General features: G+C 40.0%; 1 protein-coding gene across 1 annotated transcript in view; it reads left to right on the forward strand.

Moving 5' to 3' along the window:
• Positions 1 to 6,590: 6,590 nt before the first annotated feature.
• The window catches only part of LOC116857594 (zinc finger protein 574-like), a 57,814-nt gene continuing 38,575 nt past the window's right edge, over positions 6,591 to 25,829 (forward strand). Inside the window, exons 1-5 of the mRNA XM_032841838.1 lie at positions 6,591 to 6,676; positions 13,742 to 13,827; positions 14,914 to 15,279; positions 17,199 to 17,291; positions 21,505 to 22,860. Coding sequence (XP_032697729.1) covers positions 15,069 to 15,279; positions 17,199 to 17,291; positions 21,505 to 22,860 — 1,660 coding nt within the window. The 5' untranslated portion in view covers positions 6,591 to 6,676; positions 13,742 to 13,827; positions 14,914 to 15,068. The remainder of the gene's footprint in view (positions 6,677 to 13,741; positions 13,828 to 14,913; positions 15,280 to 17,198; positions 17,292 to 21,504; positions 22,861 to 25,829) is intronic.

Raw genomic sequence — 25,829 nt, forward strand, 5'->3', positions numbered from 1 at the left:
GAATAAAGACACACTCAGGGTAATGAATTCAAAAAATTTTCCATCATCACTTACTTCCTATGGAACATGAAATAATCCTAAGTGTTGGTGGTAAAAGTAATGTGTGTAGCATATGGGAAGGACTTCACTCAGACTGGCATCCTTTTTAATACATCATATAATGCCTAACATAAAAACAAGAATATAAACAAACCATTGTGACACTGATGAAAAAGTATGAAAAGACAAAAAGCATTATGTTTGAAAAATGGATAAATACACAAAACAATGCTTAATAGTTACTGATTTAAAATGTTTTATTAGGGTGCCTGACTGGTTTACTAAATGGGACATGCAACTCTTGGTCTCAGAGCTGTGAGTTCAAGCCCCAAGTTGGTTGTGGAGATTACTTAAAAATAAAATCTTAAAAAAAAAAAAAATAAACGGGCACCTGGGTGGGCTCAGATAGTTAAGCATCTCTGGGTCCTGGGATCGAGGCCCACATTGGACTCCCAACTCAGCGACGAGTCTGCTGCTCCCCCCCACCCATGCTCTCTCTCTGTCTCTCAAAGGAATGAATAAAATCTTTAAAATTTTTAAAAATAAATAATAAAAATAAAATGTTAAATACAGTGCTTCTTTTTGATACATTTGAAAACCTACACCATTTTTTAGGAAAATAAAAATTACAGCATTGACTCAAAGAGAACTCTTGGAAGACTTATAAACACACAGAAAAAAAGCAATTTAATGTGATATAGTAGCTATTACTGCTAATGAAGCATCAAGCCAAATTCTTTTCAGGCAAAACATTATCAACTGGTTTGGGGTTGTTTTTGCTGTTGTTTGTTTGTTTGTTTATTTATAGAGGGAGAGAGATGGGGAGATGGACAGAGAAAGAATCTCAAACAGGCTCCACACCCAGTGCAAGCCCAAGTTGGGGCTCATTCTCACAACCCTGAGATCATGACCTGAGCCAAAAACTAGAGTTGGACACTTAACCACCAAGTGCCTCTAAAACATCAGGTGTTTCACTATTTGTTATACAGAGTTAGACATCTCTTACTCAGATACAATCTTACGTTAGCACCATCTTAGGACACCCAAAAAGGAAAGCTATTTTTTGGTGTCATCCATGAAGATACAAGCAAGCATACTAAAGAAATGAACAAATTATAGGTACCTATTAAAAGAATAATAGAAATGAGCCTGGTTGTGACAGTAGCTAAAGAAGATGATACCCAGTCCCCAGTTGCAACTAACCAACATCAGGAAACAGGCGTTTTGCCAGCTCTTCTGATTTTTTGAGAGAATCCAGATATTTTATGTTTTACTTATTTTTTTAGTGTGTGATAGCTCTTGGGTTGTTTTTTTTTTTTTAAAGATTTTATTTATTTGAGAGAGAGTGAGAGAGCGCAAACTGGAGGTGGGGGGAGCAGACGAAGAGGAAGAAGCAGGCTTGAGAACCTGATGTGGGTCTCGATCCCAGGACCCTGGGATCATGACCTGAGCCAAAGGCAGATACTTAACTGACTGAGCCACCCAGGCACCCCAATAGCTCTTGATTATTAAGTGGTAGCTCAGATTTTTATTTAAAGACACCATGAGGGCCAAAGGAGTTATATGGACTGCACAAACAGCCCATGAATTACTTTTGTTCTGGAGACTAGAGCAGTGAGTTTTTAATAGTGCAGACACCTTGGTCCCAAGGAAATTTAAGTGGAGAAATGGTACAAAACAAGATAATTTGCCCAGAATTTCTTAGATGTGAACAGAATTTCTTAGATTAAAATATTTCCAGGGAGGGGCACCTGGGTGGCTCAGTGGGTTGGACTGCTGCCTTTGGTTTGGGTCATGATCTCAGAGTCCTGGGATCGAGCCCCACATCGGGCTCTCTGCTCAGCAGGGAGCCTGCTTCCTCTTCTCTCTCTGCCTGCCTCTCTGCCTGCTGTGATCTTTCTCTGTCAAATAAGTAAATAAAATATATAAAAATATATATATTTCCAGGGATAGGGGAGATCTGTCCTTCCATTCCCCACTTCCTTTTTTCTTAGATCCCATATTAGAGGGTTTGGATTTTTTTTTTTTAATATTGAGTTATTTTATTTGTTACAGGCATATGCCCATAAAATATTTTATAATCAATTTAAGAAAAGTTGAGTGGGGATCCCTGGGTAGCTCATCAGTTGAGCGTCCAACCCTTGATTTCAGCTCAGGTCATAATCTCAAGGTTGTGAGACCAAGCCCCGTAATGGGCTTCACACTCAGTGTGGAGTCTGCTTGGGATTCTCTCTCTTCCTCTGCTCCTCCCCCACTTGCACATGAACTCTCTCTAAATTTAAAAGTCTCCCCAAAAAAAGAAAAGTGAAGCCAATTAGAGAATTAGTAAACAGGATATTTTGTTCAAATATTTTGCATTACTATCAAAATGAGGACTGCTAGGTGAAATTTTGTATTCTTTTATGAGCCCATTTTAAGTCATTTGTTAAGTGCTTCATCAAAAATTACAGAAAGAGGGACGCCTGGGTGGCTCAGTTGGTTAAGCAGCTGCCTTCGGCTGAGGTCATGATCCCAGGGTCCTGGGATCGTGTCCCACATCGGGCTCCTTGCTCGGCAGGGAGCCTGCTTCTCTCTCTGCCTCTGCCTGCTACTCTGTCTGCCTGTGTTCGCTCACTCTCTCTCTCTCTCTGACAAATAAATAAACAAAATCTTAAAAAAAAATCTTAAAAAAAATTACAGAGATAATGCATTTGCACCCAAACCAATGAAGCAATACCAATAAACGAAAAAAATTCTGTCCTTTGTTATTTCTCACTCCTTTCCCCTCAATTCATTTCCTTCTGCATAATGTTCAAACCTTGTGTATATCACCCATATATTTATTTATGCTTAAACATTAACACAACAATTTTAGTATATTTTTACCAAAAAAATGGATACTTTATACATTTCTCTGTAATTTGCTTTTTAAATTCAACTACATTTTGAATTTCCTGGTTAGTAAATAATGATTTAACTTAGTTCTTATTTTTACTTTTTAAGATTATTTATTTATTTGAGAGAAAGCAGAGCATGGGAGAGAGAACATGAGTTGGGGCGGGGGGCAGAGGGAGAAGAAGAAGGAGGCTCCCTGCTCTGCTGAGCAGGGACCTGGATGCTGGGCTTGATCCCAGCATCCTGAGATCATGACCTGAGCTGTAGGCAGACACTTCAACTGAGCTACCCAGGCACCCTTAACTTAGTTTTCGGAATGGTTACATTATATTGCATGCCCAGTATGCTTATACCAATGCCTATTCCCCAACTTTGATATTTCAGACTGTTTCCTCTTTGCCACTTAAAAGTAGTGCTTCAAGGGTGACTGGGTGGCTCAGTCATTAAGCATCTGCCTTCAGCCCAGTCATGAGACCAGGGTCCTGGGATCGAGGCCTGCATCAGGCTGCCTGCTCAGGGGGAAGCCTGCTTCTCCCTCTCCCACTCCCCCTGCTTGTTTTCCTTCTCTTGCTGTGTTCTCTCTCTGTTAAATAAATAAAATCTTTAAAAAAAAAAAAGTAGTGCTTCAATAAACATCCCTATTTTATATTCCTCTCTATTTCATTTCTATAAAATAGGTTTCCCAAACCATTTCCAGTGTTTTCTGTTCCTTAGGAAGGTACTGCTTATAGAAACTTTCAGAGGGAAGAGGATAAAGAATAGAGTGTACAGTTTTTCATATATGTGGGTGTATAGACACACAGATTTTAACATTTTAAGCCATCTGGAATTCATTATCGTATATGGTGTGATACAGGATGTCAGCTCTGTTTTCATTCAGAAATAAACCAAATTATGCCGAATCTGACTATTGAACTAGTCCTCTTTCTCCTACTAGATTAAAATACTTTTTATCATATATTAATGCTCATATTCTCAGATTTATTTCTGGGCTTTTACAGCAATCTTTGACTTAGACCTTTTAGTAACTTGTTACTCAGAAATAGAGATATGTATATTATTAATATATTGGTTTTATTTGGAAATAAAGACAAAGTCTTCTTTATTAGATTTTTAGTTTTCTCCACTTTCAATTACTGAGCAAAATAAGATATCAGAGAAAGTAAATTATCATAGATCTTCCTGATAAGAGGAATTTGAGAGGCAGAGTGGGGGGCTTGGAGGTAGGGAAGGAAAAAATGAAACAAGATGGGATTGGGAGGGAGACAAACCATAAGAGACTCTTAATCTCACAAAACAAACTGAGGGTTGCTGGGGGGAGGGGGTGTGTGGAGAAGGTGGTTGGGTTATGGACATTGGGGAGGGTGTGTGATATGGTGAGTGCAGTGAAGTATGTAAGCCTGACAATTCACAAACCTGTACCCCTGGGGCAAATAATACATTATATGTTAATAAAAATAATTAATAATTAAAACATTTAAAAAGGAGGAGAGCCTGGGTGGCTCAGTGGGTTAAGCCTCTGCCTTCGGCTCAGGTCATGACCTCAGGGTCCTGGGATCGAGCCCCACATCGGGCTCTCTGCTCAGCGGGGAGCCTGCTTCCCCCCCCCCCTTGCCGCCTACTTGTGATCTCTCGGTCAAATAAGTAAACAAAATCTTTAAAAATATATATATCTTTTTATTTGAGTAACCACCTGTTCACACCGTTTTTCCATTGCTATGTTCAACTATTTTTTTATTGCTGTCACTGTATTAAATGATATATGAATACATTATTGTAAAGATACAAATACATTTGCAATTTCTCATAGGCTTTGAAGTCATTAAGAGAATGCCTTGGCCTGCCACTACTGAGGAGCTCTTCACATTCAGAAGCCCACCTGCTCATGACAGAGGTGATGGGAGAGTAAGTGTGATATTCTGATTTATAATAAGAAATATATATTTGGTCTTCCTCTTGTTTTTGGCACAAAGCTCCTAAAATAATTGGAATTTCCTGTGATGAGAACAATCAAAATGTCTTTTGATGGGTTGATAAAGTGACTTTTGGAACATCTAAGGATCAGGGTCTATGCTTTAGAGGCCCTAATCTTCTCTTCCCCTGTCTGTTCCTGAGTTGTAGCTTTTTATAATAAACTGGTACTCAAGTTAAGTAAAATGTTTCTGTGACTTCTGTGAGACACTCGAGCAACTTATTGAACCCAAGGAGGAAGTCACTGGAACCTCGAATATATAGCAGTTGGTCACAAGAACAGGTGATAACTTGGACTTACGACTGGCATCTGAAGTAGCTGGGGGATGTCTTGTAGGTCAGAGCTCTTAAACTGTGAGCTCTGATGCTGTCTCCATGTGGACAGTGCCAGAATTGAGATGAATTGTAAGATCCCCAGCTGGTCCCTTAGAATTGTTCGGTAGTGTGGAGAACCTCCTCTCGCTGACAAACACATTGGAATTGGGTGGAGGACCCTTTGGTAAGCAAGTATGAGTTTTGATCTGGCAATAGACACCCAAGGAGTGACCCAATGCAGCAGCACACTCCCTCCCTGGACAAGTACCCAGCAACCATATAGGCTTAAGCCAGCACACCAGTAGTAATGCATTTGCGGGTGTACACAAGCTACCAGCACTGCTTCTATAATTAGAATTCATTCACCCAACTTTTGCCCAGCTTTGTAAAACTATTCCCTGGGCACCTTGTTTCTACCAGTGCAAGCGGCACTGTGAGTTTCAAGGCTGTGTAAAGAAGCAAAAGAGTTGGTCTCTAGCAGGGAAGGCAAATACGAAGCATTGGAAGAAATCAGAGAGAGGCTGACTTCAAAGAAAATTCAGTGTTGCCTGATAAATTGTTATTACCTCACCAGTGGCTAGCCTTCATGATAAGATGTATCCATACTAATAATGTTGCTCTTTTTTGTTTGTTTGTTTTTTAAAGATTTTATTTATTTATTTGACAGATCACAAGTAGGCAGAGAGGCAGGCGGGGGGGGGGGGCGGGGGGAAAACAACATTCATTTCTCTATTTCAGGGTTGAGGAGAGGGATTATTCTGGCCCCATCCAATCATCCTACCGCGTCACAGTCCCGCGGAACACACCAGAAGCACACACCGTCGCCACACAATCAGCGCACACTGAGTGACTCCCATCCACGGTCAGTAGGGAAGGACCAGGGGGAAAAAAATCTACCAAAACCGCGCGACCTAAATGTTCCGTCAATTACAGACACGTTCACAGACACTGTCAAACCCATTATCTCACAGGCTACCACAACATTCTGGGTCCTGACACACAATTCCAGTCAAAATCTACACAAACCACAATCCGGTCCGCGAAGTAGCACCGCTCAAACACAAACCCGCCACACCCAGTGAAAAAAAATCGCACCCCAAACCACTCCAAAGACAGACGCACAGCGCCGTCCGAGTAGGTCCTAGGAAGAGTCACGTTAATTCGCATCCCCCTTTAGTGCGCCCGCGGTTTCGACCCTGCCCCGCTCTTGAACCTGCCGGGATCCTCGAGACAAAGAGCTGGGAACTCCGCCCCGACTGAAGCCCGCCCAGACCTCCGCCTTATTCAGCTACGGGCGGGGTAGATGCTAGACTCCCAGCGGCCAGCCGCGCCGGCGCACTCAGTGCCTACAACGCGAGCTCCCAGCAGCCTCCGCGCGCGGCCGCTTAAGCCGCGGGGGGGCTGTGTGTGGACCTGCCGGTTCCGTCCTGTTCTCGCTTACACCGAGCATCACCGTGAGGCAGGCGCGACGCCCCAGGTGAGCAGTCCTGGTTCACAGCATTGGTTCCAAACCTCTGTAGGAAAGGCGCTGCGGCCCGGAGATGAGAAGAGGGAAGGGAAGCGCGGCAGCACCGCAGAGCTTTGCGAGCCGCTCATCTCAGGCCCGAGCTTTCGTGAGAACGGCGGGGGTGTAGTTGTGCATCTGGGTGATTGTGGGCGTGACGGGGCCCGGGTGTGACATCAGGACTATGTGCGGTTGTGAGGTCGGGACTCGTGGCTGATACCGTTTGTGTGACTGAACTGGGTGCAGAGCCTGGGCTGTGTGACTCCGACCTTAGCGTCACCCCTGAATATTCTGCTCTGTCGCCGCACGAGCCCGCCCGCGGAGAAGACCCCCACCCCTCCGCACTTCCTCAGTCAGATATCTGAGCGCCCGAGAGAAGACTCCTAGCAAAAAGCCTCAGATCCCATCTTGGGAAAGAACGTTAGAACTGAATGTGCCTCCCAGCCTGGCTCCTGGGAGTAACCCCAGTGCACCGCATCCTCGGGCGCGCGCGCACGCAGTCGGGCGCGCACACACGCCTCTCAGAACTCCCAACTGTAGGTTTCAGAACGACGGAGTTTTCTTCTAGGAAACTGCTGTGAGGTCCCATTCCCGTCCCCCACATCCGTGATCCTGACCTTTCTCTAATACTAGGAAGGGTCAGTAATAATCTCCCTCTTACTCAGTTTATGTGTGGGTGGTTGGTGGGGACAGATGGGGTCTGGGCATGCCCTAATTTAGCCAGGCTGGGCTGGGCTCCAAGAAAGGCCTGTTATCCATAGCTTCCCTTCTTCCTCAGTCTTGTCAGACTCCACGGAAAGGGCTCTGAGAAGGAGGAATGAATTGCTATTGCCCATTTTTTAAAAAGTCGAGGTCAAGGGAGTGGGTATTTCCTCTTATAATGTGAAATGCATTTTTAATTTTTAGGACATAGGGACATTTGCTTCCTTCTTAAATGTCCTGTACACTTAATACTTAGGTTCCCTACCTAGTGCTTATATGCACATATTCGTTTGACAGATACTTCCCATTACTTCCATGAGCTTTTTTTTTAAATGTGTAAAACCCCTAGAACAGTGCGCCTGGGTAGCTCAGTTTGTGAGGCTCCTGCCTTTGGCTGGAGTCATGATTCTGGGGGTCCTGAGGTCGAGTCCCTGGTTGGGCTACCTGCCCAGCAGGGAGCCCGTTTCTCCCTCTTCCTCTGCCTGCTGCTCTCCCTATCTGTGTGCTCTCTCTGTGTCAAATAAATAAATAAAAATCTTTCAAAAAAAATCTTTGAACAGCTCCTGATACTTGATAAGTATTTAATAAACATTAGCTATTTGTTGTGTAATCTGGGGCAATTCCCTATCCACCTCCAATATCAGGAAAAATGAAAATACCAAGTTAATTGTGATGGGCATTTCCTAGTTTAAAAAAAAAAAACTCAAATGGTCTAAAATTCTTTTTCTTTTTTAAGATTTTATTTATTTATTTATTTATTTGATAGAGAGTACAAGCAAGGGGAGCAGCAGGCAGAAACAGAAGGAGAAGCAGGCTCCCCACTGAGCAGGGAACCCAAGTGGGACTGGATGCCAGGACCCTGGGTTCATGACCTGAGCTGAAGGCAGTTGCTTAATCGACGACAAACCCAGGTGCCCCTAGAACAGAAATTGTTAACCAGAGGTAATTTAAATCCATTTGGGGCTTTCAGAGAACCAGAAACCCCTTGAAATTGTATTTAAATTGTTGTAGGTATTTGTTAATATGCCATTTTTCTCGGGAGGAAATCCATAATTTAATGAGATTATCAAACATGATCCTAAAAAGATTTAGACCCACTGGCCTAGTATCAAAGACTGTAATAGCTGAGAATGTTCTTTCAGATAACAAAATTAGTCTGTAAAAATGGGGAAATTTTTAAAAAATTTTTAAAGTTTTTTTTTTTTTTTTTTTTTTAATTTGACAGAGATGCAGTGACAGGGAACACAAGCAGGGGGGGAATGGGAGAGGGAGAAGCAGGTTCCCCCACCCCCAGAGGGAGCCCAATGTGGGGCTTGCCTGGGATCAGGACCTGAGCTGAAGGCCCATGCTTAATAACTGAGCCACTCAGGTGCCACTAAAGATGGGAAATTATTCAATAAATCACACTCCATCCATGTGATGCAGTTTTATGTCATTAAACATGTGAATCTTGAGAAGGAAAATATAAATGATAAATTTTAAGCAAAGTCATATTTTTGAGCAAGATGACTCAGGAAAATTTAATTTTGTATGAAACCCTTTTAGTATACTAAGGATTTGTAAGATATTTTGTAAGAATTATATCTAATGTGGAGTTATGCAGTTATGCAGAGATAAAGCCTGTACTTTTGTATCTGCTATGGTATACTCTTACTAAGTTTAAGAATGCTGCTTACCTTGATTGTGTTCAGTTAGAGAAGAAAGTGAAGGCAGGTCATTGTTTTGGAGAAGAACTATTCTGATGTTTGTTTTTCCAAATATTTTTTCTGTGCACTTTTTACATTTGTTCTGTAAGACAGAATCACAAAAAATGATTATTTAAGGAGATAAAGACTCTAACACTTTGAAAAGAAATCCAGTACAGTTAGAAGATTTATTATATTGCTGTCTGTACAGAGTAAAGGGGAGTACAAGATTGCCCTCTACTTTGAAAAACCTTTGAAGACTTTACACCTTTTAGGATTATGAAAATATTTACTAGGTATCTTTTCAGAATCAGAAACCTTTTTTTTTAAAAGTGATGTAAGGTTGCTCCTAAGTAGAGATTTATAATAACAGGGGGGAGAAAGTGGTAGTAACAATAAATATTCAGACATGTTATGCAGAAAAACTTGATCAAATGTTTTTAAAGTGTTCAGAATGATTCCTTATCAAATCAAATTTAATGAGTCTTATGATGCCAAATGGTATCTCTTTGGAGCTGCTAGGGATGGAGAGCAAAAGGGGCTTTGCTGTACTTCTTGATTTTTTACGAATCTTTTTTGCTAATATTATTATTATTATTTTTTAAAGATTTTATTTATTTATTTGACAGGCAGAGATCACAAGTAGGCAGAGAGGCAGGCAGAGAGAGGAAGGGAAGCAGGCTCCCCGCTGTGCAGAGAGCCCAATGCGGGGCTCGATCCCAGGACCCTGGGATCATGACCTGAGCCGAAGGCAGCGGCTTAACCCACTGAGCCACCCAGGCGCCCCTTTTGCTAATATTATTAAGAAGAATTACATTCTCAACCTTAGTTCTAAAATTTAGTGATGTTGCAAGAAAGAGCAGTCCTTAAAATCTCAAAAAAGTTAACTATAGGAGGGGTTCCTGTGTGGCTCAGTTGGTTAAGCTCTGGCTCTTGGTTTTGGCTCTCGTCATGATCTCAGTGTGGTGAGATTGAGCCCCACATTGGGGCTCAGCACAGAGTCTGCTTGAGATTCTTTGCTCTACTCCCTCCCTCCCTCCCCCTTTGCTCCTCCCCCTGCTCTCACCCTCCCTGTTTCTAAAATAAATAAGTAAATAAAATATTTTTCTAAAAAAGTTTTCTGTTGGGGCGCCTGGGTGGCTCATTCATTAGGCGTCTGCCTTTGGCTCAGGTCATGATCCCAGTGTGCTGGGATCAGGCCCCATGTCAGCAGGAGGCCTGCTTCTCTCTCTCCCACTCCCCCCTGCTTGTATTCTCTCTTTCGTTCTCTCTCTCTCTGTCCAATAAATAAAATCTTTAATAAGAAAAAGTTTACTGTAAGAGCAAGAGAAAGGGCATCCTAGTATTAAAAAATTATTAAAGATAATTTATCAAAGAATTAAAGTTTTTTTAAAATTGAAGATACTTTTTTAAATACAAGGAATATGGGGGATATAATGGTCTCATTTTATTTTATTGCTGATAATAAGGTCTTTTAAGTGCTTTATATGCATTATATTACTTAACTTTAATAACAAGTAGATACTGTTATTCTCCAGTTTATCTATGAGGAAACAGTGGCACTGAAAACTAACAGGTCTGAAGTCTCCTAGTTGATAAATGTCAAACCCTTAGATATCCTGGATCCTGACAACAAAGCCTGCGTTCTTCACATATGAGAGTCAGTCACCTCCCAACATTGTGGATATTCTTCTTAGTCTACCTGTTGTACTTGGCAATTTATCATGGATGTTTTCCTATATGCATTAGTATGAACTAGTACCATCATTGTCAATAATTGTGTAATATGCTATCATATTGTGGAACCTAGTTTTTTTAGCTGGTTTACTGTTAGGTACTCTGCTTTTGGTTATAAAATATTCTTTGATGAACTTCCTTGCATGTATCTCTTTTTGTACTTTTCTAAAATGTTTCTAAGGATAAATTCCTAAAAATGGAATTTCTAGGTTGAAATTATCAGACATTTTATAAAGTACTCATAATATGTCTGATCCTATGCTAATACTTGGGGAATATAGAGTGACTAAAATGATATGGTTGTGATTCTTAAGTTGCTAATTATCAATTAAGGTAGATAAACCTCTAGAGGAATAAGACTAAGTGTCGACCCTGAAGAAGACAGATAGCATAGCTTAGGAGTTCCTATGAAGAGACATCATCTGATTATAGCAAATATTATCAGGTTGTGCCAAAAAATAACCAAATCCAGAGGATTTCTGTGTAGGTAAAAGGATTTTATGTAACAACTGTCATGCCTTATGGTTTCTATTCTCATGATGTTGATGCAAAATGAGACCAACAGGACAAGAAGATTCAGCGCTCTTTGGAGGGCATCATGGAGGGCTAAAATGACTGGTCAGAATCAAGACAAATGTATCAGCCACGAATTTAAGTGAGAAAACAGCAGTGAAACAAGGCATTAGTTGGGGATGTTTAACCATTCTTTTCTAGGCAAAACTCCAACATAAATGAACAAATTTACAAATCATAAAGTTGAATCAGATATTGGGAGCTAGGAGGAAAAAATATAGCAGTTTTTTTCCTTCAAGAGATGACGGCTTTAAAAGTGAGTCTCTTTCACCTATTTTAAGAAAAGCTTCCTACTTACAAAATTTTAAAAATGTATTTCAAGAGTATATATTGCCATAGAAAAATATGAAGTAAATACAAGCAAAAAGAAGAAAATTAAGATCACAGTGGGGAAATGAACAATCTTTGCAGATATTTTTCTGTTGATGCCTCTTAGTGCCTCTTTATGTTGATTTATATGTATACTTTACAAATGTATTCACAATGTTCATTTTATTTTTCTGAAGACTACACATCTTGAATATTTTGTATGTCCTTACATATTTTTAAAAGCTTAGCATTTAGTGGTTATTATGCACAAATATATAGATATGCAAATATATATGTGTACACACACACACACACACAGGTCTTTTTGCCCTACTATAACAGGATCACAGTACTCACAACTGTTACTACTTACATTCTTCACTCAGCAATATGTGATAGACATATTTCCATCTTTCCAATTAAAGACCTGTATTATCATTTTTTAAGTGACAAGCTTTTTCACTCTGTGGGTGCTTTATAATTTATTTAATCTGTTTCCTACTGCAGGATATTTAGGTTCTTTCCAGCTTTTTTCCATTATGATTAATGTCTGTCAGCACACTCTTATATCTTGTGCACATATACAGAGTAGAATTAATCCCCACAGTAGAATTACTGAGTCAGAAGATGTGCATGGTTTAAATGCTTGGTTTGGACATACTTTTAAATGTCCAACAAAATACTTTGTGCATACAAAAGTTTGGACGTACTTTTAAATTTACACAATCTACAGGTTAGAATATTCATTTCCTTACAAACTTGCTAATATGGGCATCAGTACTCTTAAAGTGAGATTTAATGTCTTTGCGGGGGAGAAGCCTGCTTTTCCCTCTGCCTGCTGCCCCCCCCACCCCGCTTGTGCTCTCTCTCTCTTTCTCTCTCTGACAAATACATAAAATCTTTTAAAAAATTGTCTTTGGGGGTTTCATGTGTTATTTCTGCTTTTTTTTAAATTTTTTAAGATTTTATTTATTTGACAGAGATAGATCACAAGTAGGCAGAGAGGCAGGCAGAGAGAGAGGAGGAAGCAGGTTCCCTGCTGAGCAGAGAGCCCGATGCAGGACTCGATCCCAGGACCCTAAGATCATGACCTGAGCCAAAGGCAGAGGCTTTAACCCACTGAGCCACCCAGGCGCCCTATTTTTGCTTTTTTAATGAGTCATGCATGCTCATGGAACAAGAGATTCTAGGTTTCAAAGACAAGAGAGTTGATTGAGAGCTGACTTTGGTTAGAAAAATAAGGATTCCAAATTTACCTTTGCTACTTAACTGAATTTCTGCAAGTGGTTTTACTTCTTTAATGTAAATGTTCTGGTCCATCACATAGGTAATTATTATACTATTATACATCACAGCAATCCTGAGGATCCACTTAATGTGTATAAAATATCCATCCTATGAAAGTCTTTGATAAATAGATATGTGTTGTCTACCTGTACCCATACCTTTTCAGCCTAGGTTGTAAGAAAGAGAATAGCAAATAAGGCATACAGGAAAGCAGTGTGGTTGGTTCTGACTGAAAAGTGTGATGAGCCCAGAAGATTCTGGAAGTTATTATCCTGGCTGCAGGCTGGCAGTCCAGCAGGGCAGCCAGTGCAGCAGTTTGACAGTGGTTAATGACTGCCAGGGTTGGTTCTAATCAATTTGTCTCTTTGTATCTGATGAATCCAAGCAGGCCTATGAGGCTGTCAGCCCTGGAATTTCTTTCTTTTTTTTTTTTTCCCTAAGACTTTTTTTTTTTTTTTTTAAATAATCTGTGCACTCAATGTCGGGATCAAACTTAAAACCCAGAGATCAAGATTCTCACACTATACTGACTGAGCCAGCCAGGCTCCCCTAGCCCTGGAATTTCTGAGGAGGGAATGTGATTTGTCCAGACTCCCTCAAGTGTGTGTGTGTGTGTGTGTGTGTGTGCACGTGCGTGCGCGCACGTGTTGGGAAGGTCAAGGGAGGGGAAAGAACGTATGGACTCCAGCCATTTTGGGAGTTCTGAGGCCTATCTGATCTCACAGCCTCCTTTTCCTCCCCCTAGCTCTGGCCTCTGTGAACTCTGCTTCTCCAGACAAGTAAACCCCAAGGAGGACTGACCAGTGCTTGAATTTCTAAACCATGGCCCATGTAAGTTACTGTTTCTTTCTCCTTCTGAAAATACTTCATGTTAATGTCCTATGAACATTTTTTTATCCTGAAATTTCCTACCTATCAGAGTCTAGGAATCTTCTCCCAGTCCTCTAAGTCCAGTGAGGGATGAGGCTACTTAGCACAACTATCTTATGAGTCCCCTTTTCCCCAGTCATTATTCATGTATTCTTTGAAAAAAAAAAAAAATCATTCAGCATCTCCTATATGTGCTCGGTCTTCTGCTAAGAGCTATAGTGGGGCAGAAATTAAATCACCCGTGGGAAATGTTTGACCATCTCTTGTGAGTTAATGAGAGAGAATGAGTCCATTTGACTACTCATAGGGAAACTGGAGGTTTCTGGATTTGAGTTTTCCAAGCATGTAAGATAAGATTTGCTGTTGGTTGGCCTCAACCTCAATATATGGTCAAATCTCATGTTTTGAAGACTTTCAGGACTGGGCAGAGATGTTGTTGGGTCTTGCATGCAGAGAGACCAAGGATCTTCTCTGGGAATCCCTAAGAGTTACACACTAGGAACAAGGTTCCATTTGTAGTTGAACAGGATATGCTGGTCTAGAATGATAACTTTGTGATTCTGGATCACCAGTATCCAGAATCTATGTCCATATCTCTAAGTCAGGAACAAGGAATGCATAAAGTGAGGGATGGAAAATAATAACAAGTAGGAAGAGTGAGCAGTTACATAAGTAGTTGTGGACCTTCAGAACTGAGGAGTACCTTAAATATTTTGTATAGACCAAAATGGAAGAATGATTAAGTCTCCCATATGCCTCACATAGACTATTATACAGTTTCTTTAAATTTCATTAAAGAATCTGTATAAATGGGAAAATGCTTACAACATGATCTGATTCAATGATGAACTTGGAAGAAATTCTTTAACTGTATTCAGATTCCTTTCTAAGAAATATTGTAAGGAAACTTACCAAAAAGATCTGTTCTTTAAGGGGAAAGAGTGGAAGAACTCATATTTTTGAGAGTTTATGAGGGAGACATGTAACAGGCAGAGGCTTATCTACAATATTTTATTTAATTGGAAAACTGATTTTTTTCTTTCCCAGACATGTTTGGATGATCAAGATACGCCAGAGTACTCAAGAGGCTGCACCTGTAGCAACAGGATTCTTCAAGAGCACATAGGCATGCTGCTTCATGCACACTCATTTCCTAACTCACTACGTTAAAGGCTTCTAGCCTAAGCCTTTTTGTTTGCCATATGGTCCATTTCCTGCAGTATCTCTTCCATCTTAAAAACAAATTTTCTTTAATTTCAAATGTATTATATGGTTTGTCATTGCAGGGATCAGTGATGTTCAATGATGTGTCCATAGTCTTCTCTCAGGAGGAGTGGGAATACCTGGACTTGGCACAAAGAGACTTGTACAGAGATGTTATGTTGGAGAATTACAGCAACTTGGTCTCATTGGGTAAGGTTCTCTGCTTCTAGTAATTTAGACCTGTTCGTTGTAGTATCTGCTTTTCTCTTTGGCAATTTCAGGAATATCTTTCAAGAAGCTATCTGAATGCTCCCTGTTCTCAGTGAATGTTTTGAGCTTTCTTTAAGTGAATACCTCATTTAAGCAAATTCATCTTCCTCATCCTTAAGTGGCCTTCAGGCCTTCCTCAATGATGAAAAGGGGCTGAATATGGCCTTACTTGTGTCAAATCAGGTTTTACTTGGTGTGTGAACTCAGAATTGCTATGGGTATTTTATTTGTTGGTATATATATAAGGAAAATACTAGACCCTGTATCTCATTGTCTGTTTGTTTTTAAGATTTTATTTGTTTATTTGACACAAAGAGATCACAAGTAGGCAGAGAGGCGGGCGGATTGGGGGGAAGCAGGCTCCCTGCTGAGCAGAGAGCCCCATGCAGGGCTTGATCCCAGGACCCTGAGACCATGACCTGAGCTGAAGGCAGAGGCACAACCTTCTGAGCCACCCAGGCACCCCTGTATCTCGATTTTTAATCTATCAAAAGAACACAAAATATTTGCAGTGATATGTTGGACCAACAAGATTTATTTACAATTCAAGAAAACTCATTTCTTTTGTTAATAAACTTCCTCACTTTTACCTACTTTATGATTGAAAGTTCAAAATCTAAGAACTTTGCACTTAACATTGTGTGAATATCCTAAGAAATAAGAATCAATGCCTCCAGAAGCTTTTTGTTTTCCTCCCAGCAAAACAACAATGGTAATAAATAATAGCTAATAAAATACATCCAACCCTTGAACAACATAGGGGTTAGGGACAACAACCCTCTACATAGTCAAAAAGTTAAATGTAAGTTTGTTTTTTTTTAAGATTTAATTTATTCATTTGAGAGAGAGAAAGAGAGAGAGAGCACAAGCAGTGGGAGAGGCAGAGGGAGAGGGAGAAGCAGACTCTTCGCTGAGCAGGGAGCCGGACGCTAGGCTCAGTTGCAAGACCTTGAGATCATGACCTGAGCCAAAGGCAGACACTTAACCATCTGAGCCACCCAGGTGCTCCAGCATGTAACTTTTGACTCCCCAAAAATTTAACTACTAATAGCTTACAGTTGATCAGAAGTTTTACTGATAACATAAATAGTTAACACATATTTTGTTTGTTAAATGTATTCTACTGTATTCTTATAAAATAAGCTAGAGAAGAGAAAATATTAAGAAAATCATAAAGAGGGTGCCTGGGTGGCTCAGTGGGTTAAAGCGTCTGCTTTCAGCTCAGGTCATGATCTCAGGGTCCTGGGATCGAGCCCCACATCAGGCTCTCTGCTCAGCAGGGAGCCTACTTCCCCGCCCCCCTCTGCCTGCCTCTCTGCTTACTTGTGATCTCTCTCTCTCTCTCTGTGTCAAATAAATAAATAAAATCTTAAAAAAAAATCATAAAGAAGATAGCTCTACAGTATTATACTGTATCAAAAAAAATCCACATTTATTTGGATCCAGGCAGTTCAGTCTTGCAGAGTTCAAGGGTCAAATGTATATTTAGCACTGAGTACATATTCTAGGCAATGTTTAGATATGGATATATACTAATATAACTGTCACAACAATTGTGTATGATAGGTGCTATTACTTGTCTTAAAATTGGGATGTGGCAGAGACAGGATCTGAACTCAGGCAGACTGTGCTCTCAACCACTGTTGCCTCTCAAGGATTACTTGTATGAATATAAATTAATCTATTTATTATGTAACCTTAATGTGAATATTTTTTAACCATCTTACCATTCTTTGTTCTAAAGGCTTTATCAATTACCATTTGACCTATAGTCACTTAAAAACTTAAACTAAGACTAAAAGTAATTTTGAATGATTTTTTATTTTCATATCACCTTACATCTCTTTTCTTCTAACCAGGATGCTTCATTTCTAAGCCAGATGTGATTTCCTTATTGGAGCAAGGAAAGGAGCCCTGGAAAGTTGTGAGGAAAGGAAGGAGGCGATATCCAGGTGAGTGAGAGCCAATTGAGTAGGAGGAAGCCATCACAGAAGAAACCACCCAACTAGTTAGGAAGAGGCACACTCTACTGATGTTTAAAAAGTCCTCTTTCAAGGTCCAAGGCCTGAGGCACCTGGCTGGCTCACCTGATGTGTGCAGATCTTGATCTTGAGTTTGTAAGTTCAAGCCCCACACTGGATATAGAGATTATTTAAAAATAAAATCGTTTTCTTTTCTTTTTTTTTTTTTTAAGATTTTATTTATTTGAGAGAGCAAGAGACAACACAGGCAGGTTGAGGGGCAGAGGAAAAATAGACTCCCCACTGAGCAGGGACCCCAGGGAAGTGGGGATCGATCCTAGGACTCTAGGATCATGACCTGAGCCAAAGGCAGACACTTAACTGACTGAGCCATGCAGGCATCCTTAAAAATAAACTTTTTTAAAAATTTTAAAAAATAAAGTTCCAAGGCTTGAAGAGCAAATTAAGATCTTAGGGATACTAATAGAACTATTTCTTTATCTCATTTACCACTCTTGTTGTTGTTTCAAATTTTCCTCCCCTTTGAAAGGGGCATGGGTGGAGAGGTGCTCTCTTTGTTTCCTATTGATAATCATTCTATATATATTTTGATTCAGCTGCTTTCTTTTGCACTTTTTAAAAAGATTTTATTTATTTATTTGACAGAGAAAGATCACAAGTAGGCAGAGAGGCAGGCAGAGAGAGGAGGGGAAGCAGGCTTCTTGCTGAGCAGAGAGCCCGATGTGGCGCTCAATCCCAGGACCCTGGGATCATGACCTGAGCTGAAGTCAGACGCTTTAACCCACTGAGCCACCCAGGTGCTCTTCTTTTGCATTTTTAATAGCAGATAAATTGACTGACTGACTGACTTATCTACCTACCTCTGAGCTGGGCAGTGTGCTAGGCACTATCAATATACCGGTAAATAAAACCAATAAAGTATTTGTCTCCGTGGAATTTACCTTGTAATAAGAGACACATAGTAACTGTAAATAAATAGAAACCATAATTTCAGGTAATAGAGTACTATGAAGTAAAGTAAGCAGAGTAAGGGAAGAGAAAACGGTGTGGGCTGAAAGGCTATTTTAGGTATGGTCTAAAAAACCTTTTTTGGGGAAAGAAAAGACTATAGAGAAAAATATGCTTGACATTGTAATTTATATATGTTTTATCAGCAATCAGAGTTTCATATGAATTACTCTAGAAGACAGATCCTTAGATCACAGAATATCATTCTTTGCTTTTTTCCATGTGTATGTATATATATCTACCTTCATATTAGGAAGTAACATGAGTGTAATAAGGTATGGAGAGAATGATCCTTTGGTTTAGCTGCTACCTCTTTGCTGTTTTCATCTCTCTTTGAAAGTCTTCCTAAGAAAAGATCCTAGAGGCGCCTGGGTAGCTCAGCCAGTTAAGTGTCTGACTCTTGATCTCAGTTCAGGTCTTAATCTCAGGGTCATGAGTTCAAGCCCCATATTGGGCTCCACGCTAGGCATAAACCTTCTTAAAAAAAAAAAAAAAAAAAATTCCTCAAAATTCTCTATAGAGAGACGTATGTTTTGTATTTTGCTCTCTATACATTCAGGTCTGGCTGAGGAGACTCATTTTAGGTTAAGAGTTCTTTTGTTGCAGGGCCATTTCAGTGCCCACACTGTCTGTAATGTTATATCCTCTGACTCACTTTCTACCACAGGAAGGAGAAACACACTTTTTGTTCCAATCGTAACTTATTTTCTTTTTCACATTTAGGTAATTAAATGGCATTTACCACTGTTAATACTGAAAAAAAACAATGAAATGCAGAGGTTCCAAATGAATAAGATAATATCAGTTTAATTAGGAAGTATTTAGCCAAAATGACAACTGTTGACTCAAAGTTAGACATCTTAAACAAAATTATTTTTTTTCTTTCATTTTCTTTCCTTCCTTTGGTTCTTTCTTCCTTTGAGTAACTTTCATTGAAGTATACCATGCATACAGAAAAATAGACAAATGAGGGAAAGGTTTTTTGAGGGGAGATATGGAGGTTCAAGCCATGTGATTCTCTAGGGCAAGAGCCTTCTGAACCAACAGAAAAGACCTAAGGAGGAAGTTAGCTTTGCATGTTTGAGAAGTAAAAAGAAGGCTCAGGTCTGTTTCAGGGTCTTGAGATCAAGCCTGGCATTGTATTGTACTCCCTGTTCAGTGGGGCTGGGGGTGGGAGAGTGGGGGTGGTGTCTCTAAAATAACTAAATAGGGTCACCTGGGTGGCTTAATCCATTAAGCCTCTGCCTTCAGCTTGGGTCGTGGTCTTGGGGTCCTGGGATCAAGCCCCGCATCTGGCTCCCTGCTCAGCGGGGAGTCTGCTTTTCCCTTCATATACCTCATAGGTATATGAACATAGAGAAGGGATTAAAGCAATGAAAGGATGTATGAGAATAAGAGTGTATAACCACCATTTTCCATTTATATATTTAGCTCGACGAGCTTGGATGAATAACTGGAATTATTTAATCATTGTTGTAATATGTGAGAGATTAGAGACAGAAATATATTCAGAATAAGTATATAACAATGGGAATTCAGTGAGTGAAACTCATTTTGTGCTAGGCATGTATTATTTTTTTAATTTTTTTAATATATTTTTTTAAATTTATTTTCAGCATAACAGTATTCATTGTTTTTGCACCACACCCAGTGCTCCATGCAATCCGTACCCTAATACCCACCACCTGGTTCCCCCGACCTCCCACCCCCAACGCTTCAAACCCCTCAGATTGTTTTTCAGAGTCCATAGTCTCTCATGGTTCACCTCCCCTTCCAATTTCCCCCAACTCCCTTCTCCTCTCTTAACTCCCCTTGTCCTCCATGCTATTTGTTATGCTCCACAAATAAGTGAAACTATATGATAATTGACTCTTTCTGCTTGACTTATTTCACTCAGCATAATGTCTTCCAGTCCCGTCCATGTTGCTACAAAAGTTGGGTATTCATCCTTTCTGATGGAGGCACTCATTTTGTGCTAGGCATGTATTACTTATTTTTTTAAAAAAGATTTTATTTATTTATATGAGAGAGAGAGAGAGAGCACAACCAGTGGGAGGGGCAGAGGAAGAAGGAGAAGCAGACTCCTCACTGAGCAGGGAGCCCGATGTAGAGCTTGATCCTAGGACCCTGAGACCATGACCTAGTCCAAAGGCAGATGCTTATAATCAACTGAGCCACCCAGGCTCCCCTGCATGTATTCTTTAATGAAGAGTAAAGTAGAGATTGTTTTTGTCATTGAAGAGATCTAGGGATAGGGAAAGGAGAGCAACAATCAGAAACATTTATAAATATATAATTTCAATGCAGACATATGCTGATATGTAATACCTATATAAGAACATAGGTTTAGATCCTGACAGTAGAGTCAGCCTTAAAGGAAGTGACTTTTATTTAACCTAAGACCTCAAGATGAGATGTAGCCAACAGTGCAAAGAACCCAAGCAGAAGATTTGTGGAAGATAGAGCAGAATGAGAAGATGCATTATAGGTAACCAGAGGCCTTTTAACCACAGCAAGGTTTATTTTAGTCTTAAGAATAAAGAGAAATTATTGAAAAAAGTTAAGTGTGAATTTTTAACCTTTCATCTCCATCAGAATTGCATGAAGAATAAATACAGTACTGGCCATGACTGTAGAATCTGATCCAGGTGGTTTAGGAGGTATCTAAACCACAGTATTTAGGGGCACCTGGGTGGCTCAGTCAGTTGAGCGTCCAGCTCTTGGTTTCAGCTAAGGTCGTGTTCTCAGGGTCATGGAATTGAGCCGCAGGTCAAGCTCTATGCTTAGAGGGGAGTCTGCTTGGGATTCTCTCTCCCTCTCCCCCTGCTCCAGCGTGTGTGTGCACACGCACACATGCACATGTGCACTCTCAAATAAATACATCTTTAAAAAATAAACCTCAGTATTTATAACAAGTTCTCTATGATTCTACTCTACATCTCAATTTGAGACCCACTGCCTTAAAATGTTTACTCTTCACCATTCTCACTTTCTTAACATGAACTTTCATTATTCCTGGTGTTACCTTAGGCTTTTTTTTTTTTTTTCAAATTGTATAATTGATTTTTAGAATTTAATTGAGTATTACTTTAGATGTTTTTTATTTCCACTGTAGAAATTTTACTTCTTTAAAAAAAAAAAAGGAAACTGTGTTTGCTCTCTTACTTTCTTTCAGATTTAGAGACCAGGGATGAGACCAAGAAATTCTCTTCGGAAAATGACATTTATGAAATAAACTCACCCCAGTGGAAGATAATGGAAAGAATAAAAAACCATGGCCTTAGGGGCCTAATTTTAAAAAGTGATTGGGAGTCCAAAAGAAAATTTGAAGGACAGGAGGGATATTTAAGTCAAATTAAAACTGTATCTCAAAAAGTGTCCTCTTATCAAAAACACACATCTCTAACTCCACAACAGAGAATTCATTTTGTAGAGAAACCCTATGAATGTAAAGAATGTGGGAAAACCTTTAGAGTACGCCAACAACTTACTTTCCATCACAGAATTCATACTGGTGAAAAACCCTATGAATGCAAGGAATGTGGAATGACCTTTAGACAAACTGCACATCTTACTCGACATCAGAGACTTCATTCTGGTGAAAAGCTGTATGAATGTAAGGAATGTGGAGAATCTTTCATATGTGGCCCAGACCTCAGAGTACATCAGAAAATTCACATTGGTGATAAGCCCTATGAATGTAAAGAATGTGGGAAGGCCTTCAGAGTGCGTGGACAACTTACTCTCCATCAGAGGATTCATACTGGTGAGAAACCCTATGTATGTACAGAATGTGGAAAGGCCTTTAGACAGTATGCACACCTTACTCGACATCAGAAACTTAATATTGCTGACAAACTCTATGAATGTAAAGAATGTGGGAAGGCCTTTTTGTGTGGCTCTGGCCTTAGAGTACATCACAAGCTTCATACTGGTGAGAAACCCTATGAATGTAAGGAATGTGGGAAGGCCTTTAGAGTGAGACAACAACTAACACTCCACCAGAGAATTCATACTGGTGAGAAACCCTATGAATGTAAGGAATGTGGGAAGACCTTTAGTCGTGGTTATCATCTTATTCTTCATCACAGAATTCACACTGGTGAGAAGCCTTATGAGTGTAAGGAATGTTGGAAGGCCTTTAGTCGTTACTCACAACTTATTTCGCACCAAAGTATCCATATTGGTGTTAAACCGTATGACTGCAAGGAATGTGGGAAGGCTTTTAGATTACTCTCACAACTTACACAACATCAGAGTATTCATATTGGTGAGAAACCCTATAAATGTAAGGAATGTGGGAAGGCCTTTAGATTACGCCAAAAACTTACTCTACATCAGAGTATTCATACTGGTGAAAAACCTTTTGAATGTAAGGAATGTAGGAAGGCTTTTAGACTTAATTCATCCCTTATTCAGCATCTGAGGATTCATTCTGGTGAGAAACCCTATGAATGTAAGGAATGTAAGAAGGCCTTTAGACAACATTCACACCTTACTCATCATCTGAAAATTCATAATGTAAAAATATAAAATACTTTTTCAATCCTGTCTTGTAGAACACTCTGAATGTAGTAAATAATCCTTTTTGCTTCCGTCATACAGGCACCTGACTTGGCACGAGAGGTTTTATATCATTAAAAGGATATGTTAATTTAATGTATTACACCATCACTTAAACCTGATAAACTTCACATTTTTCCTAAAAACTAATCCTATCAATGTAACAAATGTGGGAGACACATCATCTCTGTCCCGTCACTTTCCCATTTGTATTATGTTGATAAGATGCTTAACAGCTCTGTGCTATAATTTTTTCATTTGTAAAATGGTAATACTCTGGCAGAATAAAGATTGCTGTAAATTCTTTGACATTTCTCCCTTACTGTCAAGAGCTTGGAATCTACATCCCTTTCCCTTGAGGCTGGGCAGACTGACTGCTTTGACTAGCAGAAGTACTGCTCTGCCAGTTTCTGGACCCAGGCTTTACTGGTAGACTTCACTTCATCTCTTGGGATGCTCTCTTAAGCTGAGGCCCTGAATTATGTTAAAAGGTCTGGCTGCTCTGCTGAAGAGACCACATGGAGAAGAAGCCCTAAGACTACATAGGAAGGAAGAGCACCCTTCTTAGCCCAGTCCTCCATACATGCCTACCAAGACACCAGACATTTGAGTAAAATAGTGTTGGATCCTCCAGACCAGCCAGCAGCTGAATGCCAGACTGACTTCAGTTGATAGCATATAAAGCAGATGAATCTCCCAGCTGAGCCCCTGCCCAAATTCCTGACCCATAAGATGATGAGATATAATAAAATGGTTGTTTTAAACCACTAAATTTTGCTTTATTATTATCATTAATATTACTTCTTTGAAAATTCAAATGAAAGACTATGGGTGCAACAAAGAAAGAAATGCCTTCCACTAACATTCACCCTTACCGAACCTCAGATAACTTACTCTTTAATATAGACATTCTTTTTCAATGTGTCCATTAAAAAGGAAATATTCTGGGGTGCTTGGGTGACTCGGTTGAGGGTCAGCCTTTGGTTCAGGTCATGATCCCAGACTTCTGGGACTTCTTTTCTCCCTCTCCCTCTGCCTGCCACTCCCTCTGCTTGTGCTCACTCTCGCTCGCTCGCTCGCTCTCCTTCTCTCTGTCAAATCAATCAATCTTAAAAAAAACAAACATATTCTGGGGCACCTATGTGGCTCAGTCAGTTAAGTGTCTGCCTTCAGCTCCCATCATGATCCCAGGGACCTGTGATCGAGTCCTACATCAGGCTCCCTACTCTGTGGAGAGCCTGTTTCTCCCTCTGCCTCTCTCTCTCTGTCTCTCATGAATAAATAAAATCTTAAAAAAAAAAAGAAAGCAGATATTCTATAATCTACACTCTCTGGCCTCAGTCTAAATTTAATTTAAAATCAACAGTCATATAAAAAGAAATATTTGGAAATTAAAAATAGCTTGTATTATAACTCCCATGTTGATTATTTAAAATATATTGTAGCCTTTTTATGCTCAGATTGGCCTATTTTTGGCCAATGGGATTCCCCCCAAATTGACTGCTGTGTCCTTTTGTCATGACCACTATAGGCTTTGATAGTTTCCTTTTTTCCTGATCAAATGCACTGATCAGGTAGGAAGCATTTTAGGGCACTTATTGATAAATAAAGAGGGAAAGTGGAGCATTTATTTTGTCTTTCCTTTATTACCTATATTTTAAGACAACCAAAAGTTGAAGAAAAGCTATTATGAGAAATCTAGCTAATAAAGTTCAAAGGAATGACAATTTGAAAAATCACTTTTTATGAAATAATGGATCTTGGTGGTGATATTGATGGATGCAAAGATCATTAGGTGAAAAAGATTGACAGTAACCTTTTAATGGAGCAGAATGACAGAACACACGAATCTATATCAACATTTCAATTATATCTGCCAGGCTGTGTGCATCTTGATGTTATGCAATGGCTAAATGTAGCTTCATTTGTTAAGTGCTCTTGCCCCCAAATGTTGACCCAGATGTATAAATTAGTCTCTAAATCTAATTATCAGTTTATAGGAAACTTGGGGAATAAAGGAATAAATTAATGACACGAGGAAGGAACAACCAAACACAGAATATACAAAATTTCACAGAATAAATGGTCTTTTAATGAATATATGTTAAGATAAAAACAATGTTGCAAATTAAAAGACATAAGATACCTATCAATTAAATGCCGTGTATGGAATGTTTTGGGATCCTTGTGTTAAAATGTGCCCAGGATTTGTTCTAATCAAATACGGTAGGATATGCAGACATGGTAATGACTGGCATGAAGGAAAAAGTTTATATGCAAAGATCTCTAAAAACAGGAGGCATAGCATGCCTGCAGAGCCACATGGGAAAGTACCCAGTTCTCATGGGAGGCAGAAGGTGGGAGAGGGTAGAGTGTGGCACAGAGCCTTTACTGAAGTTTTCCCCATGAATGGGTGACATTGGTAAGTACACTAAGAAAGTTTGGGATTGAATAGTTTTAATAATTTTGGCAGGCTGAGTTATAGAGGTGGTCCCTAGTTGTCTGGTACCTGGCCCTGGGGTGATTTGGGCAAGAGGACTATTGGCTTAGTTTGAGAGTTTGATAAAGGAAACACTTGGGGATTTGGATTGGTTGGTTTGTAAATCAAGGGCATGATCTCAGAAGAGTTGTTTGGGGCACCTGGGTGGATCAGGCAGTTAAGCATCTGGCTCTTCTAGGGCTGGGAGTGCTCCTGTGGGGTGAACAACCCAGGATGCTGTGGTTTTTAGCAGCAAAGATAAAAACAGAGTCAATGCGACCTGGAGGGCTTTCTGGAGAACAGACTGCAATCTCTCTGTTCTGAGAGGTTTGAATACTGTCATTTCTGCTCTGTTGGAAGGGACGTAGACACCCACCAAGGAAAGCCGCCAAAGAACAAAAGCCCCCCCCAAACTGGTTTTCACTGAGCCCATCCCACCCCCCCACAGGGGGCAAGGC

The sequence above is a fragment of the Lontra canadensis genome, unplaced genomic scaffold (assembly GCF_010015895.1).
Source record: "Lontra canadensis isolate GAN:19392208 unplaced genomic scaffold, GSC_riverotter_1.0 scaffold125, whole genome shotgun sequence".
NCBI classification, from domain to species: domain Eukaryota; kingdom Metazoa; phylum Chordata; class Mammalia; order Carnivora; family Mustelidae; genus Lontra; species Lontra canadensis.